This window comes from Hyposmocoma kahamanoa, unplaced genomic scaffold (genome assembly GCF_003589595.1).
Source record: "Hyposmocoma kahamanoa isolate Upper Pololo Valley unplaced genomic scaffold, ASM358959v1 92, whole genome shotgun sequence".
NCBI lineage: Eukaryota > Metazoa > Arthropoda > Insecta > Lepidoptera > Cosmopterigidae > Hyposmocoma > Hyposmocoma kahamanoa.
Genome location: NW_020654748.1, coordinates 21,779,321 through 21,791,573, shown reverse-complemented (window position 1 = coordinate 21,791,573; position 12,253 = coordinate 21,779,321). Strand labels below are relative to the sequence as shown.

The following is a 12,253-nucleotide window of genomic DNA, read 5'->3' as shown; positions in this document are numbered from 1 at the left end:
AATTCTTATTTTTTTCCTCTTTGCAACAAGAATGACTTTGACATCTGATGTGTCAATATTTCCTATGGCATGGGCCTCTGGCCCATTAGCCAAAAAATTACGTAAAAATCCGTTCCGTTCCGTGGGTTTGTGTTCCGTTTTACTTCACTACACTACATAGTATTAAAAATCCGTAACGATTTTCTGAAAATTGCTGGTAAAAAATAATTTGTTTTTAATTCAGACTCTAGATTTTGAAAGCCCTTTACAAGAAACCATCTAATAGCCTGGTAAAATTTTCCATTTATTTTAGTACCACTAGAGGAACAACTCCTTTGTATTCCATTCAAAACTTATTGTTGTACACCTAGTCAAAACTCTGTGTCAATAACTGTCCAAAGTTCAAAGTGTCATGCTTGATGTACTCAAATGACACTTAAAACCTTAGAGGATGGAAAAAATTAAAACCGTTACATTGATTAACCACTACAACTTACTCATTCACCGGAGAAGAATAGTAAGAAACTTTAGGGGTTTTTTTTGTAACTTCATTCATTCTTTCATTTTTAATATTACTGTAGGGTTAGCACGACAGAGCGCGATGAAAGCGAAATAAAGTGCGAGATATGTGCTGCTATTTTGGCGTTGAGATATCGCTATTTAAGTCGTGCCCTGATCGAGACAACCTGGAAGGCCTAATACGGGTCAATATCACGGATTTTTGTTATACATCAAGCTCTTAATATAACTTTAATAAAATTCTTGATTGACTTTAACCTCGTAAATGGCAAATTTTAAATAAGTATCAACCGAAAACTTATTTTATGGCATGATGAAGACGACTGTCAAGAAAAATTTGTTTATTTTTAATTCCTCATGTTAATGTTATTACAGCGAATCGCAGCTGGTTTTTTTGTACATATATTTTATTTATAGTCATTTTGACAGTTTAGATTTAGATTAAAATCCTTAATTCAAATGTATTTCTTTTTGGCGCCTTTTTCTTTCTATTTGTCACTATTGCTTCTGTTTTTGTTGTAACTATACCCTGTATCCTTATCTACCGACCCGAGAGATAGGGAATTCCGGGAGACTACGGGCTCGACGGCAAGGCCAGGCGTCTCTGGTGGACCCGGACTTGGGTTTGGGCCTGGGGTTTGTGGTTAGCTGTAACTTGGTTGGTGGTTTAAGTCGGAAGCTATGTCCGGACATTGTCGCAAGACACTGCGACCAGCATCTCCGGCACTAGCCCGGAGAGCCAGTAGAGGATGAGCTAGATATCATCCGGTCCCTCCTAGGTTAATGGGAACTGGAGAGACGCCGTTTATTTTTCGGCGTCGGCATGCTTAAAGCTCCATCACCAAAGAGGAGATTTGGTAGTGGACTTTAGACTGAACGGCTTAGCGGTGGCAACCGTTAGTTGTGCAATGCAACGGGAAGTGAGCGTATCTACAGCTCCGGTACTTATATGGAAAATAGGGAGGTACTATGTGTGCATCCGGGGTGGCTCACCCGAGGCTCTAGCCTTTCAAGAACCGGATGAAGTTCGTGCAAACGGGTTGATCTGGGGTCAGGACCTGACTGGTGCGGGCTTGCTTGCACAGGTTATAGGGCCCTTCTCTCATACTCAAGACGTTGATAGGGAAGATCACTATAAACTAAACTTATGTAGAAAATACATGGGAACTGATCTTGCTCACACTCCAATAGCACCCGAATCCCAATGATACAGTTCGCTACAGTTATATCTATCATTACTTTCATGAATAAATTAACATAAATTAATTTTTCATAATTAATATCAATAATAGTCTTGACTGTAGCATAATCACATAATAAAACTGTTACAGTACGAGACTGTAATGTTTTTATGTGCAGAAGTTCACTTAAAACAACAGTGTCAGTTATTTTGACGTAATCAGCTGCAAATGGAGCGGAGACCTGAAAATGATTATGACAGAAACAAAGCTGATCACTGGAGTGCAAATCACTGATTCGCCAATTATTAGCTAGCCAATAACTGCCTGCGTAATGAATGCTGTAATGAGAAAAGTTATATCATCACAATGCTACGTAATTTAATTGCATCTCATCGTAAGGGAGGTGACGCACTTGGAGCCGCCGGTAACATTTAGTAGCAGTACTTCCACCTTACCTATATCTGCCTTCAAGCATTAATGCGAACATTACTGCGTTCCGGTTTAGGGGTGCTGGTGAAATACTAGTAGCTACTAGCACCAAAATAACGGATGGTTTTTATGATAATAGCAAAATGCAATAGACAAAAATAATGATAGATACAGTCTTCCGGTCTTTTTGTCCGGAACCTGTTCTAACGGCGTGGGAAAGGGCAAGGAGTGACCCCTGATTTGCGTGTCGTGGCGGCACGAAACCAACAAAATGGAGGAGGTGCCATTTATTGTAATTAATATTTACATAAACGATTTTCACTGGTTTCCGTCTTTACAAAACTCTTTGAGGACACGACTTTGATAACGATCAGCCAGCAAGCGATAATCAAACGATTATCAAACGACTTAGAGCTGTATTTTGCGAGTAAAGACATTTATGAATGTGGAATTCTAAAATTACCCGAGAGGTGGCAAAGGACTATATTATGTATGTAGATATTATTATGTATATAATAGTAGCAATAACGTTCCTTATGAAATAGTTCGTCCAGGGAAGTACCGCCACCTTACCTATTTCTGCCGCTAAGCAGTAATGTCACTATTAATGTGATCTGGTGACATTAAAGGCACATGGGACTTGTCAACTTATGTCTCCGGATGGCAGGTGCCGTGGCAGTGCCCCTCTGATCTTTGCGATTTAAAGCTCTGAGTGGCACTGCAGCTGTTATGAATGAGAATGGGCGTGTCGATTACTACCAGGCCCACGATTTATTCGTGTCCCGTCACTTACCGACCGATAATTACAACAAAATGTTATAACAAATTATTTACTACAGACACACGCTTGACCTCAATCTCACATGATGTTAAGCGACAGTGATACTGCGTTTGTGTATATAATTAAATATAATGATTATTATGATCATCGAATACCCCGTTGTGTCACCGCCTTATATGCCGATATTGTTTCCGGAGTCTCCTCGGAAGCGTAATCTGAAACTGGGCATAAAAACTAAACGGCGCGGGCGCAACGGTTACGACGACACTTCTAAAACCATTTGAATTTGCAAAAAAAGAAAATGATTATACAAAATTTGTAATAAACTGCAATTGGTTGCTTCTTTTGTCCGATTACGGCGAAGCCATGAAGGTTTTGATTTAAGCAGCATGCGATAATAAGTCGTAAATGGAAGCCAACTTGCATGTCGTTCTTGACGAATGAGTTAAGGAGCCTTTAAAAAAAATAAAATTGGCATTTTTTTGACGTACAAAATACATACATTTGAAACGATTATAGAAATTACATTAATTCTTTGTAATTAAAAAAAAACAATGTTAACAGAAAACAAAGACAAAAAATAAAAAAGTTTACGTATCATCTCAAAATAATTAAAAACATGTATAATAAAGAAAACATATAGAGTTATACAGACAGGCTTATATGCTCCGACCATCGCCATTTTCTTTGCGCAAAGATGTGTATTAATACCGGAGCTTGAAATTGGTAATTTTCAGGTTTGTTTTCTTTACCTAATTTGGGTGGCAGTTTTCATTGTTTAAATATTGTAGAATATTATTTGATTGAGACTTTTTGTGAAATAAGTTCACTAGTTTTGTTATGATTATGAATGCAAAGATCAACGGTGAGAAAGTTACTCAATAATCTCTGACTAGACGTCACTAGCGGCACCGAATGCCGAAAAAGTGAGTACAACGACCTATAACAAAAACGCATTGGAGAATTTCGTAGCAATGCCACGGTGCAGCATGGACGTGGGTTCAAGTCCCACCGGGTCGACGAAGATTTTCGGTACGTTCGATCATTGTATTCATAATCATATCCTAGAATATTCATAACAATGAAGTATTATTTAATATTCCAGTGTAGTAATCTGAAATATTATTTAATATTTCACGATAATATATTCTATAATTAAATAATAAACCTTGTCACCAAATGTAGGCACAAAAAATAATCTGAGAATTACCCGTTTCAAACTTCTGTATCTTTTAACAAAACACTATCATTTAACAAAGAAAATGGCGATGACCGGAATACATAAGCCGCGGAGCCGATGACCGGTGGAGCAGAAAAAGCTGTTGTGGAAACCAAGGATCGGTTTCCTTTTCTTTCGTACAACGTTGTTACGTTGGGTGCACGAAAGAAGCCCCCCTGCAATCGCATTCCTTGTACGTTTGGCGCACTCTACACAACAATCGACGAGTATGACATCCTATGCACAATTCAGCATGTCAGATACTTGTGGCGTGATCAGCGTGGCTAAGCTCTAGATCGCAATAATATAGAGAATACCATCGATATGTTAAGAAGAAGACCTACTGCAATAGTGGGGTAAAGAGAAACATCGCAGAACACTACATGTTACTATAAGCAAAGGTGCATTGTGATCGATCTGCACCAATTGACTAGCGATAGACCGTAAAATCGGTAGAAAGTTCAAATTCGTTTCGATTCTCTCCAAACTGACTTATAAGAGTCGGTGACCAAGTTGGATTGAGTCATTGTCAACACTGAGAAACTGGGGAAAGGAAGCCAATTGATTCGCGAATATGGATTACAAAGTAGTGGTGAGTAAATTATTCATATAAATTCTATTTCTTGGAATATCATGGGAAAGGGTATTTAGGGTGCCTATTGTATACTGTTCTTTTACTTGCAATACTTTCCTACAGACGTTCCTAGGCTCATCAAAATAATAAATTAATTTTTAAGCATGTCCCACACATTGTAATCAAATGTATAGTTGTTGTGAATTCTGGTAATTGCCGGCAGTGAATGTCGATGTAGCGTGGTGGACGCACCTGTAAAACATTATGTAGGGTCCATCCTTTCCATTAATCTGTATATTATCGATATTTAAATTGCAGAAGGGAGAATAAATATAGAAATACTTCTATGACCTACATTTATTTCTTTTGTGAGTTTGGGTGTAATTTGTGCTTTTTTCTTGCAAATGTGCTTATGAATAAAAAGTCAATCGCAAGTGACATGGTTTTCTGAGCAATACGCGCCTACGTAGTGATCGCCACACCTTTTTCTACCATATAACAGCACCATTGTGCTCTTAATACAACGATATAATGAGACAATGCAATCACAGATATGGAATACTTAAGATCTTATATCTCACAGTTGGCAACGCATCTGCAGTGTTATAGGGTATTCTTAGTATCGCAAAAAGTGGTTCCACTGGTAACAGGAAAATAATAGCTACCTTGTTATCTTCTGAAGGAACGCCCGGATACCAAAACAAAACAGTAAAAGACCAAGTCGTGGAATTTTGGCGCCACACATTTCTATCAATCACAATTGGCTGCTATCCAAATGTAAACAACAACTGCAACAAAATAGTGATTTTTTTTTATTGGACTTAGTAGATGCGCTCAAATTTCGCGGCCGAATAGTTGCCTGCGTAATTTGTGTAACAGGGTGTACCTTGGTTGGATAGACTATGAAATGGCGGCAATAGTGGGTATTGATTTTTACCATCAATAAATTATATTTTTCTCAAACATGCTCGGTAATGTTTGCATTACTTTCAAAAAATGAACACGGAAATTTGCATTTATGGACCTTGTGTCTTCTTCTCTGCCAAAGCCTGCAAAGTACGTATGAAAATCCATTACTGTCCACTTCTCTAAACTTTTAATCTACCTACTAGATGAACTATGTAAACAGGCAAAAGGAAAACTCGTACAGCCAACTGCCAAGTGTTTGTAATTTAATCGTAATTTTTTTTTAAAGGCGGAAGATACAGTTATCGGGTACATAAACTCGATGACTAAAGTTCTTTTGTTTATTTTTGGCCTTTTTTCTATGTTCGTTGCGAAAATAAGTTACTAGAACTTAGAAGAAACTTGAGGAGGGGTAACGAAAATGACCGTTTTATCACATGAAAGTCATAAATTAAGCTTTGAAAAGAAAATAAATTGCTACTTGGCAATAAGGCCGTTGTACATTAGCTTACTCTGTGATACAACTGCCTGTGTTGTCATTATAATTTTAATGTGCACTAGAGAATACTCCATTAATTCATTCATGAATTAAACTTCACGTTTTATTCGTAATTTCTTGCTTAAACTGAATCGAAATTCGTGTTAATACGAAAAACTTTCTTAGCTTGCCATTTTTGCTTAGTTGATGACCCCCTTAGGCTCAACTCACAATGACGCAAAGTCAAAGTGTCGCGTCGCATCCTGTTTTTCAACTACAAAAAGGCGAAGGCGGCGAAGACGCGCGACGACCTATCTTAATAATGGGAAAATAGAGATGAATATGCTAATTATAGGCGAAAAACATGACGCGTCGTGACGCTTCGACTCTGCGCCATTGTGAGCCTTAGAGGTACCTTGTGCCCAGTAATGGGAAGTTTAATGGACTGATGATAATGATGATTAATCACTTTTCATTGATAATATTTTCATTAATATATTCGTCCCACTGTTGGGCACGGGTCTCCGCTCAGGCGAGGGTTTAGGCCATAGTCTGCCACGCGGACCCAATTCGGGTTGAGGTCTTCCTTGGGTCTTCACACGTTATTCCACGTAAAGGTTTCAGCACTATAATTTCCTTCATTGAAAAGCTAATGGTACCGCGACCTCTGCCTGAGAGACTGTAGGTCAAAGCGCCCAGATACACGAGGAGAAAGTTTTCGCGCGGCCGCCGCGCGGCGACCGCCCAGTTACCGCGCCTTCATGTACATTTGAAGGCGAAGATTCGAGGCGAATCAGAATTGTATTTACTAGGCAACAACAACAACGCCCGCGTGCCCGGGATGCTCATTAAAGTTAAAATGTAAAACCTAATGAATAGAACGTATTTTACCATGACAGTTAGACGCACGCGGTCGCTGCGCGGCGGCAACGCGGGGTGAGCGCGATGTAATTCGTATCAAATAAATGCTCCCTTAGGCTACCACGGCTTTTTAATTCATGAATTCTATCATTAAATATTAAAAAAATGTAGTTGCTGTAAAATTTAAAGCCTGCAACTCTATTATACGTAATATTTATTTCCTATAAGGCTAGTACGTACTTAGCCACCTTTAGGTGACCTAATCTACCGGCATGCTTTCGATCTCATTTCGATTAACAATACTTTCGCCTCTTACCAACACCATCACGTAACAACACATTACGTATTGCAACGAATTATTGGAAATAATTACAATCAAATTGCGTATAAATATAACAATTACAATATGTATTTTGAGTTATTGAGAACACTTTCACTTTGTAACCTTTTGTTATATGGAGTAAGACTAAATGAGAAGTTTTGACTTTAGTTTTAATATAGATAGATACAAATTTTATTCATTTCCATAACAACTTATTAGCTAAGATCAACTAAAACTAGCATTCCCACATCCCGCATGGGACGGGGCTGTGGCCACGTAGTTTACGATCCATGGCCTGCGACTGCTGACCCAACATTGGAGGACTTTATAGTGCCAGTAGCCCCCGTTTTTGCCACTCAGGGTTCACTTTCAGGGCGGCAGTTGGCGGGCGCAGACCAGCCGCCTGCGCACTTAACGTTTGCGGCGCATAGATGAGAGGAAGAGTCTTCCTCTCGCTCCTGCATCGCCGTGTCCTTCCAGTTTAAAATGTTAGTAGACTTATTCTAGATTAGTACTAAATTAACTACGTATGAAATTGGTCTCTGCGCTAGTTTACACATCATCGGGCAGTCAGGCCAGCTATCGCTTCCAGGATGCCGTTAACAGCTCCCGGGCAATCAATTGTTCAAAAGCCAGGCAGTTTTAGTTCGCCGGACTGCGTCAAAACCGTCCATGCGCGCGTTTGCGAACATGCCCGAGGCGCTGCAAAAGTGCGAGATCTGTAACAGGCCCTGAATGTATCATTAAATTGGTCTCGCAGAGCACTGTACGGTTTTTGGTTACATTTAAACCACAAACTTGCCGTGTACAGTGATGTGCAAAATACCTTAATGTTATCTTCACTGTACATTAGCTAATCTTCCAACCAACGAGTTTGCACGACCATGTTGGCTCTGGTGAAATTACAGGCCCATGTGATTTGTCAATTTATGTTTCAGGGTAACGGGCCTTGTGGCAATGCCCCACAAATCTTAGTGATTTAAAGCACTGTGTGGTAATGTAAATGCTATGGACAGGCGTCTTTATTACCACTAAGTGGGCGACTTATTCGTACCCTCAGTATTGACCTCATAAAAAAAGTACTAACATTGACCTGCGCTTTCCATGTCCGCATCATCCTTAAGATCCTCGGTTCATCGGATCTCGGTCGGCCCAAGATACGAGTATTTAATAAAGATTTTCTATCTTTACAAACTTTATCCATTTCAAAGACGTTTAGTCTTAGTCTTTAGTCTATAAAAAGGAACAGAGTTTCCAAATATTAATAGAGACTTTTTTGTAAAATGTTAACGTAATATTATCGTGTCTTTTGTCATAAATTCTCATCAAGTTTTCTTTTACTGTGATTTTTTGTCCGAAGAAAAAGGTCTATGCTCCTATGTTTACTGTTTTTCTAATTCTAAAAAAAACCAAGTATAGTATTTTAATTTTAAGAATCATTTCACTGTATAGGAAAAAAATCGAGACAGTAGAAGTTGGTCAAATTTAATAAAATGTTTTTCAAACAAAATGAATAACATTTTATTTTTGGTTTTCTGTATCTCCGATTCTGTATCCGATCGAATGTCCCTACTGACCCAATTAAGAAAAACACTGTATATTTGTAACATAAGTATACATAAATGTTTTATAGTTTGGCAAATGTATTGTATAACAGAGATCGAGTTAATAAACCAAACAGGTTAATTGCATTGTTCCTTACATAACGCTCTACATATTATGTTAATACGAATCAAGTAGGTTGCAATAGTGGAAATGTTTTGTTAGTTCTCAATACTTAACGAGAAAGTTAAATTTACGCTTAATTATTTCATAATCTCAAAATTACGTGACAGAACCTTATCAAAAATTTACCTTTTTTGTCTCAGTGTAAAACATAATTTGAAATTTTAGCATTCTGATAATAACAACATGACTTGAAAATAATAGTAATTCCAAAACAATTTGTACGGCAATTATAAACTTTATCTTTTGTTTTATCAGTATCAAGCAGTAATAGAGCTTCTTGTGAAAGAGTTCGTCCAGGGAAGTACTGCCACCTAACCTATTTCTTCCGCCAGCAATGTTAGTATTACTGTGTTCCGGTTTTAAAGGGTAAGGGTGCTGGTGAAATTACAGGCACATAGGACTTGTCAATTTATATCTCAGGGTGAAGGGCAGTGACAGGGGCCCTCAGATTTTTGCGATTTAAAGCTGAACGAGTTTTGGCCGTGGGGTGTCATGTATCAACGTTTCCGATGCCGGTTACCGGACACCCAGGTTGCATCACACGTCGAGGTCCATGCGTGTAAATAAATAAATAAGTAGTGTTTTAATAAATTATGATTACTTAATACAAAGATCGAACACAGAAAAATTTTCTTCGGCCCAATGGGACTTGAAACTACGGCCATGCTGCACCTGCATTGTCAAAATTCTCCTACGTGTTTTCTTTGTACTGGATTTTTCGGCATTCTGCGCCGTTAGTGAGAGATTTTAGAACCTTTTTCGCCGCAGACGTATTAATAATAATAATAATAAAAACTAGTGGTGTTATTTCACAAAAAATCACAATTATACATGTTTTATTATGTTATATTATATGTCTGTATAATCTGAATTAAATAAAAAAAACCCGCTACGCTGGCCCGATGCGGGTTGGGGACTTTCAGAGGTTGTGAACCCTCTTTGTCTAGCTCTCTTCACCACAATGTTAACTTTCACCGTTAGCGAAAAGTATTGCTTCTAAACATTCTTGGGAATGTTGAACATAATGTTCATTACATTATGTTATAAATTAAAGTCCATGTCGCTACCGGGATTCGAACCATCGACATCTCAACTGAGAAGCAATTCTCCCACCAGTAATATTATTATAGAGGTATTTTTGTTTTTCAAATAAACCAACGTATGGGATCCTTTACAGGTCATAGTCGTTTATGACGGGATTTTCATCCGAAAACATGGTACAATGCATAATACATCGAACCTCTCTTTCTTTCCCCAGCTAATACTATCATGCGTTCTCGCTCTAACATCGGCGTGGTCGGTACCGTTCTATCCTGTACGAGGCCCGCCGAGGTACACCCGCCATATTCAACCTCCTCCACATTTCCATCCACTGACGCATAGAGTGCCTAGCTCTGGTAAGTTATTTTTTTTTAATAAAACAATAAGTGCGCATTTGATCTCAATCTCACTTAATGGAAAATTACAATGGTGCATGCACGCGTAAATAATGCCTTTTCTTAATTCACAACTCACACTCTTAATTCACACTCGCCTTGAAAATGCTGAAGTTATAGAATCCAGGTAATAAGTCTGCAAGCAGGGAATTCCACTCCATAGCCGTTCTCCATATAAACGTAGAAGCGTAACGCTTCGTGCGAATGTTTGGAATATCTACAACAAAGTGTGGAGCAGCAGCCTCCGTCTGGTTCCCCGACGATGGGAAGGGGAAGGCGGAATTAAATCGTGCAATTCCATCGCACACTCTCTGTATCTGTGATATATCCTGTTGAGAGGTAACTTTAGGGCGTTATTCAATGCTCTGCATCTTCACTTCTAATTCCAAGTGAACTATAAACTTATTAGCGCACTTGTCAATTGACTATGTACTAAAATTTTATGTAGTGCTAACCCGCTAATCATAAACCCTAGCTCGTAGTCGCTATTCAAAACTGAGACTTCCTTTCCTAACCATCACAAAAGTTTCACTTTTTGCCGTGACAAATCAGCGCCTTGCAATCATTTGATGTACAGTCAACGGTCTGATAAGTTTTGCACTTGGAACTTTCAATCTTATAGTAAGTGGCATAAAGTTGAATTTAAATCTATAGCGTAAAGGTAGATTGCCGTTATCTGTACGGTGTCACGAAATCAAATGATTCAAAGATCATTCGGTTTCGTCGTAGTCGCCAAAGATAATTGATTTCGTATTATCACAGCAAGAACAGGTCCCTGTACCTTGCACAGTGCAAGCAGAAAAATCTTTTATCCTCACTTGCACTCAGAAGGACATCTTTATTACTGCTTCAGTTCAAGTACCTAAGGCGCTTGTATATGAATGCTTTTGAAACTGACTTTTTGATAGTTTCCACATGCCGATAGAGGATCGTGACCATCATTATTTAACTTTGCAGTGAACAAACTACCTCTATTGTCCGCGGTGCAGAAGCTGAAGATAATTTTACTTTTAACTCATTAGTCCATCATGTTGGGAATTTTTATCTAGCCTTCTTACGAAACATTTGCCACTGCTACCAGCTTCTACAGATTACGCTCATATCGACTTACTACGATCAATTATCGTAGTAGATTTGACAAAGGCATTAATTACCAAGATTTTATGAGTTTCTTGTTGACTTTTGCGTTAAGGCGGAACAAAATCTTGCTGGTGTCTGTTTGTCGGGTTCTAGGTGGCACGTTGGACTGTTCTCAAATACTGGATCAAATTGTAAGATTATTTGTCAAAGACATCTCAAGAATGACACAAGAACTCACCACTTCTCCGTACCCTCACAATGCATGAGCTCTTGGTATCAGAGACAGAGTGCGTGTTGCTTGCGTGGCGATAGGCCAAGTTTGCTATGGATGTTTAAAATATTATAAAATGATGGATGCTAGGAGTGCTAGTGTTTTGATATAACACCTGTTCTGTTTATTCTTTCGTTTCAACAGTGCATTACTTTACTGACTGTAATACCGTGTAAATAAATCGTAAGTCGCAAAATTTGGTAACGCATTCTTAAATCTTACAGCATATGTGCGTGAGGTCCAAGAAGAGGAAAATCAACGGCAGCGTCCCAAAAGAGACCACGACTTCGACCACCATGACCACCACGACCATCACGACCACCATGACCACCACGACCACCGCAACCACCGCGACCATCGCGACCATCACGACCGTCGAACCAGCGGCGTGACTGGCCCCGTCCATACTTTTATCAAGACAGACAAGAATGCCAACTACAAATGGGGTGTTAGACATCACGTAGGGAGTAAATACGCTCCATAACATAT

The 12,253-nt window shown here is 38.9% G+C and overlaps 2 protein-coding genes across 3 annotated transcripts in view; one reads left to right on the top strand and one right to left on the bottom strand.

Moving 5' to 3' along the window:
- Positions 1–4,635, bottom strand: part of LOC113236949 (protein PFC0760c-like) — a 21,577-nt gene extending 16,942 nt beyond the window's left edge. The window contains exon 1 of the mRNA XM_026473175.1: positions 4,601–4,635. Within this exon, the coding sequence (XP_026328960.1) occupies positions 4,601–4,635 (35 nt within the window). The remainder of the gene's footprint in view (positions 1–4,600) is intronic.
- Positions 4,425–12,253, top strand: LOC113236808 (histidine-rich glycoprotein-like). 2 transcript variants are annotated; one of them, XM_026473003.1, is made up of 3 exons: positions 4,425–4,700; positions 10,236–10,374; positions 11,989–12,253. In XM_026473003.1, exons 1-3 carry the CDS (start codon positions 4,683–4,685, stop codon positions 12,246–12,248), a joined length of 417 nt encoding a protein of 138 aa, XP_026328788.1. In that variant the 5' UTR covers positions 4,425–4,682; the 3' UTR covers positions 12,249–12,253. The 2 variants fall into 2 exon arrangements, 1 of the variants encoding a protein (XP_026328788.1); XR_003310979.1 differs by lacking the exon at positions 4,425–4,700 and adding an exon at positions 7,702–7,737 and having other exon boundaries at positions 11,989–12,244.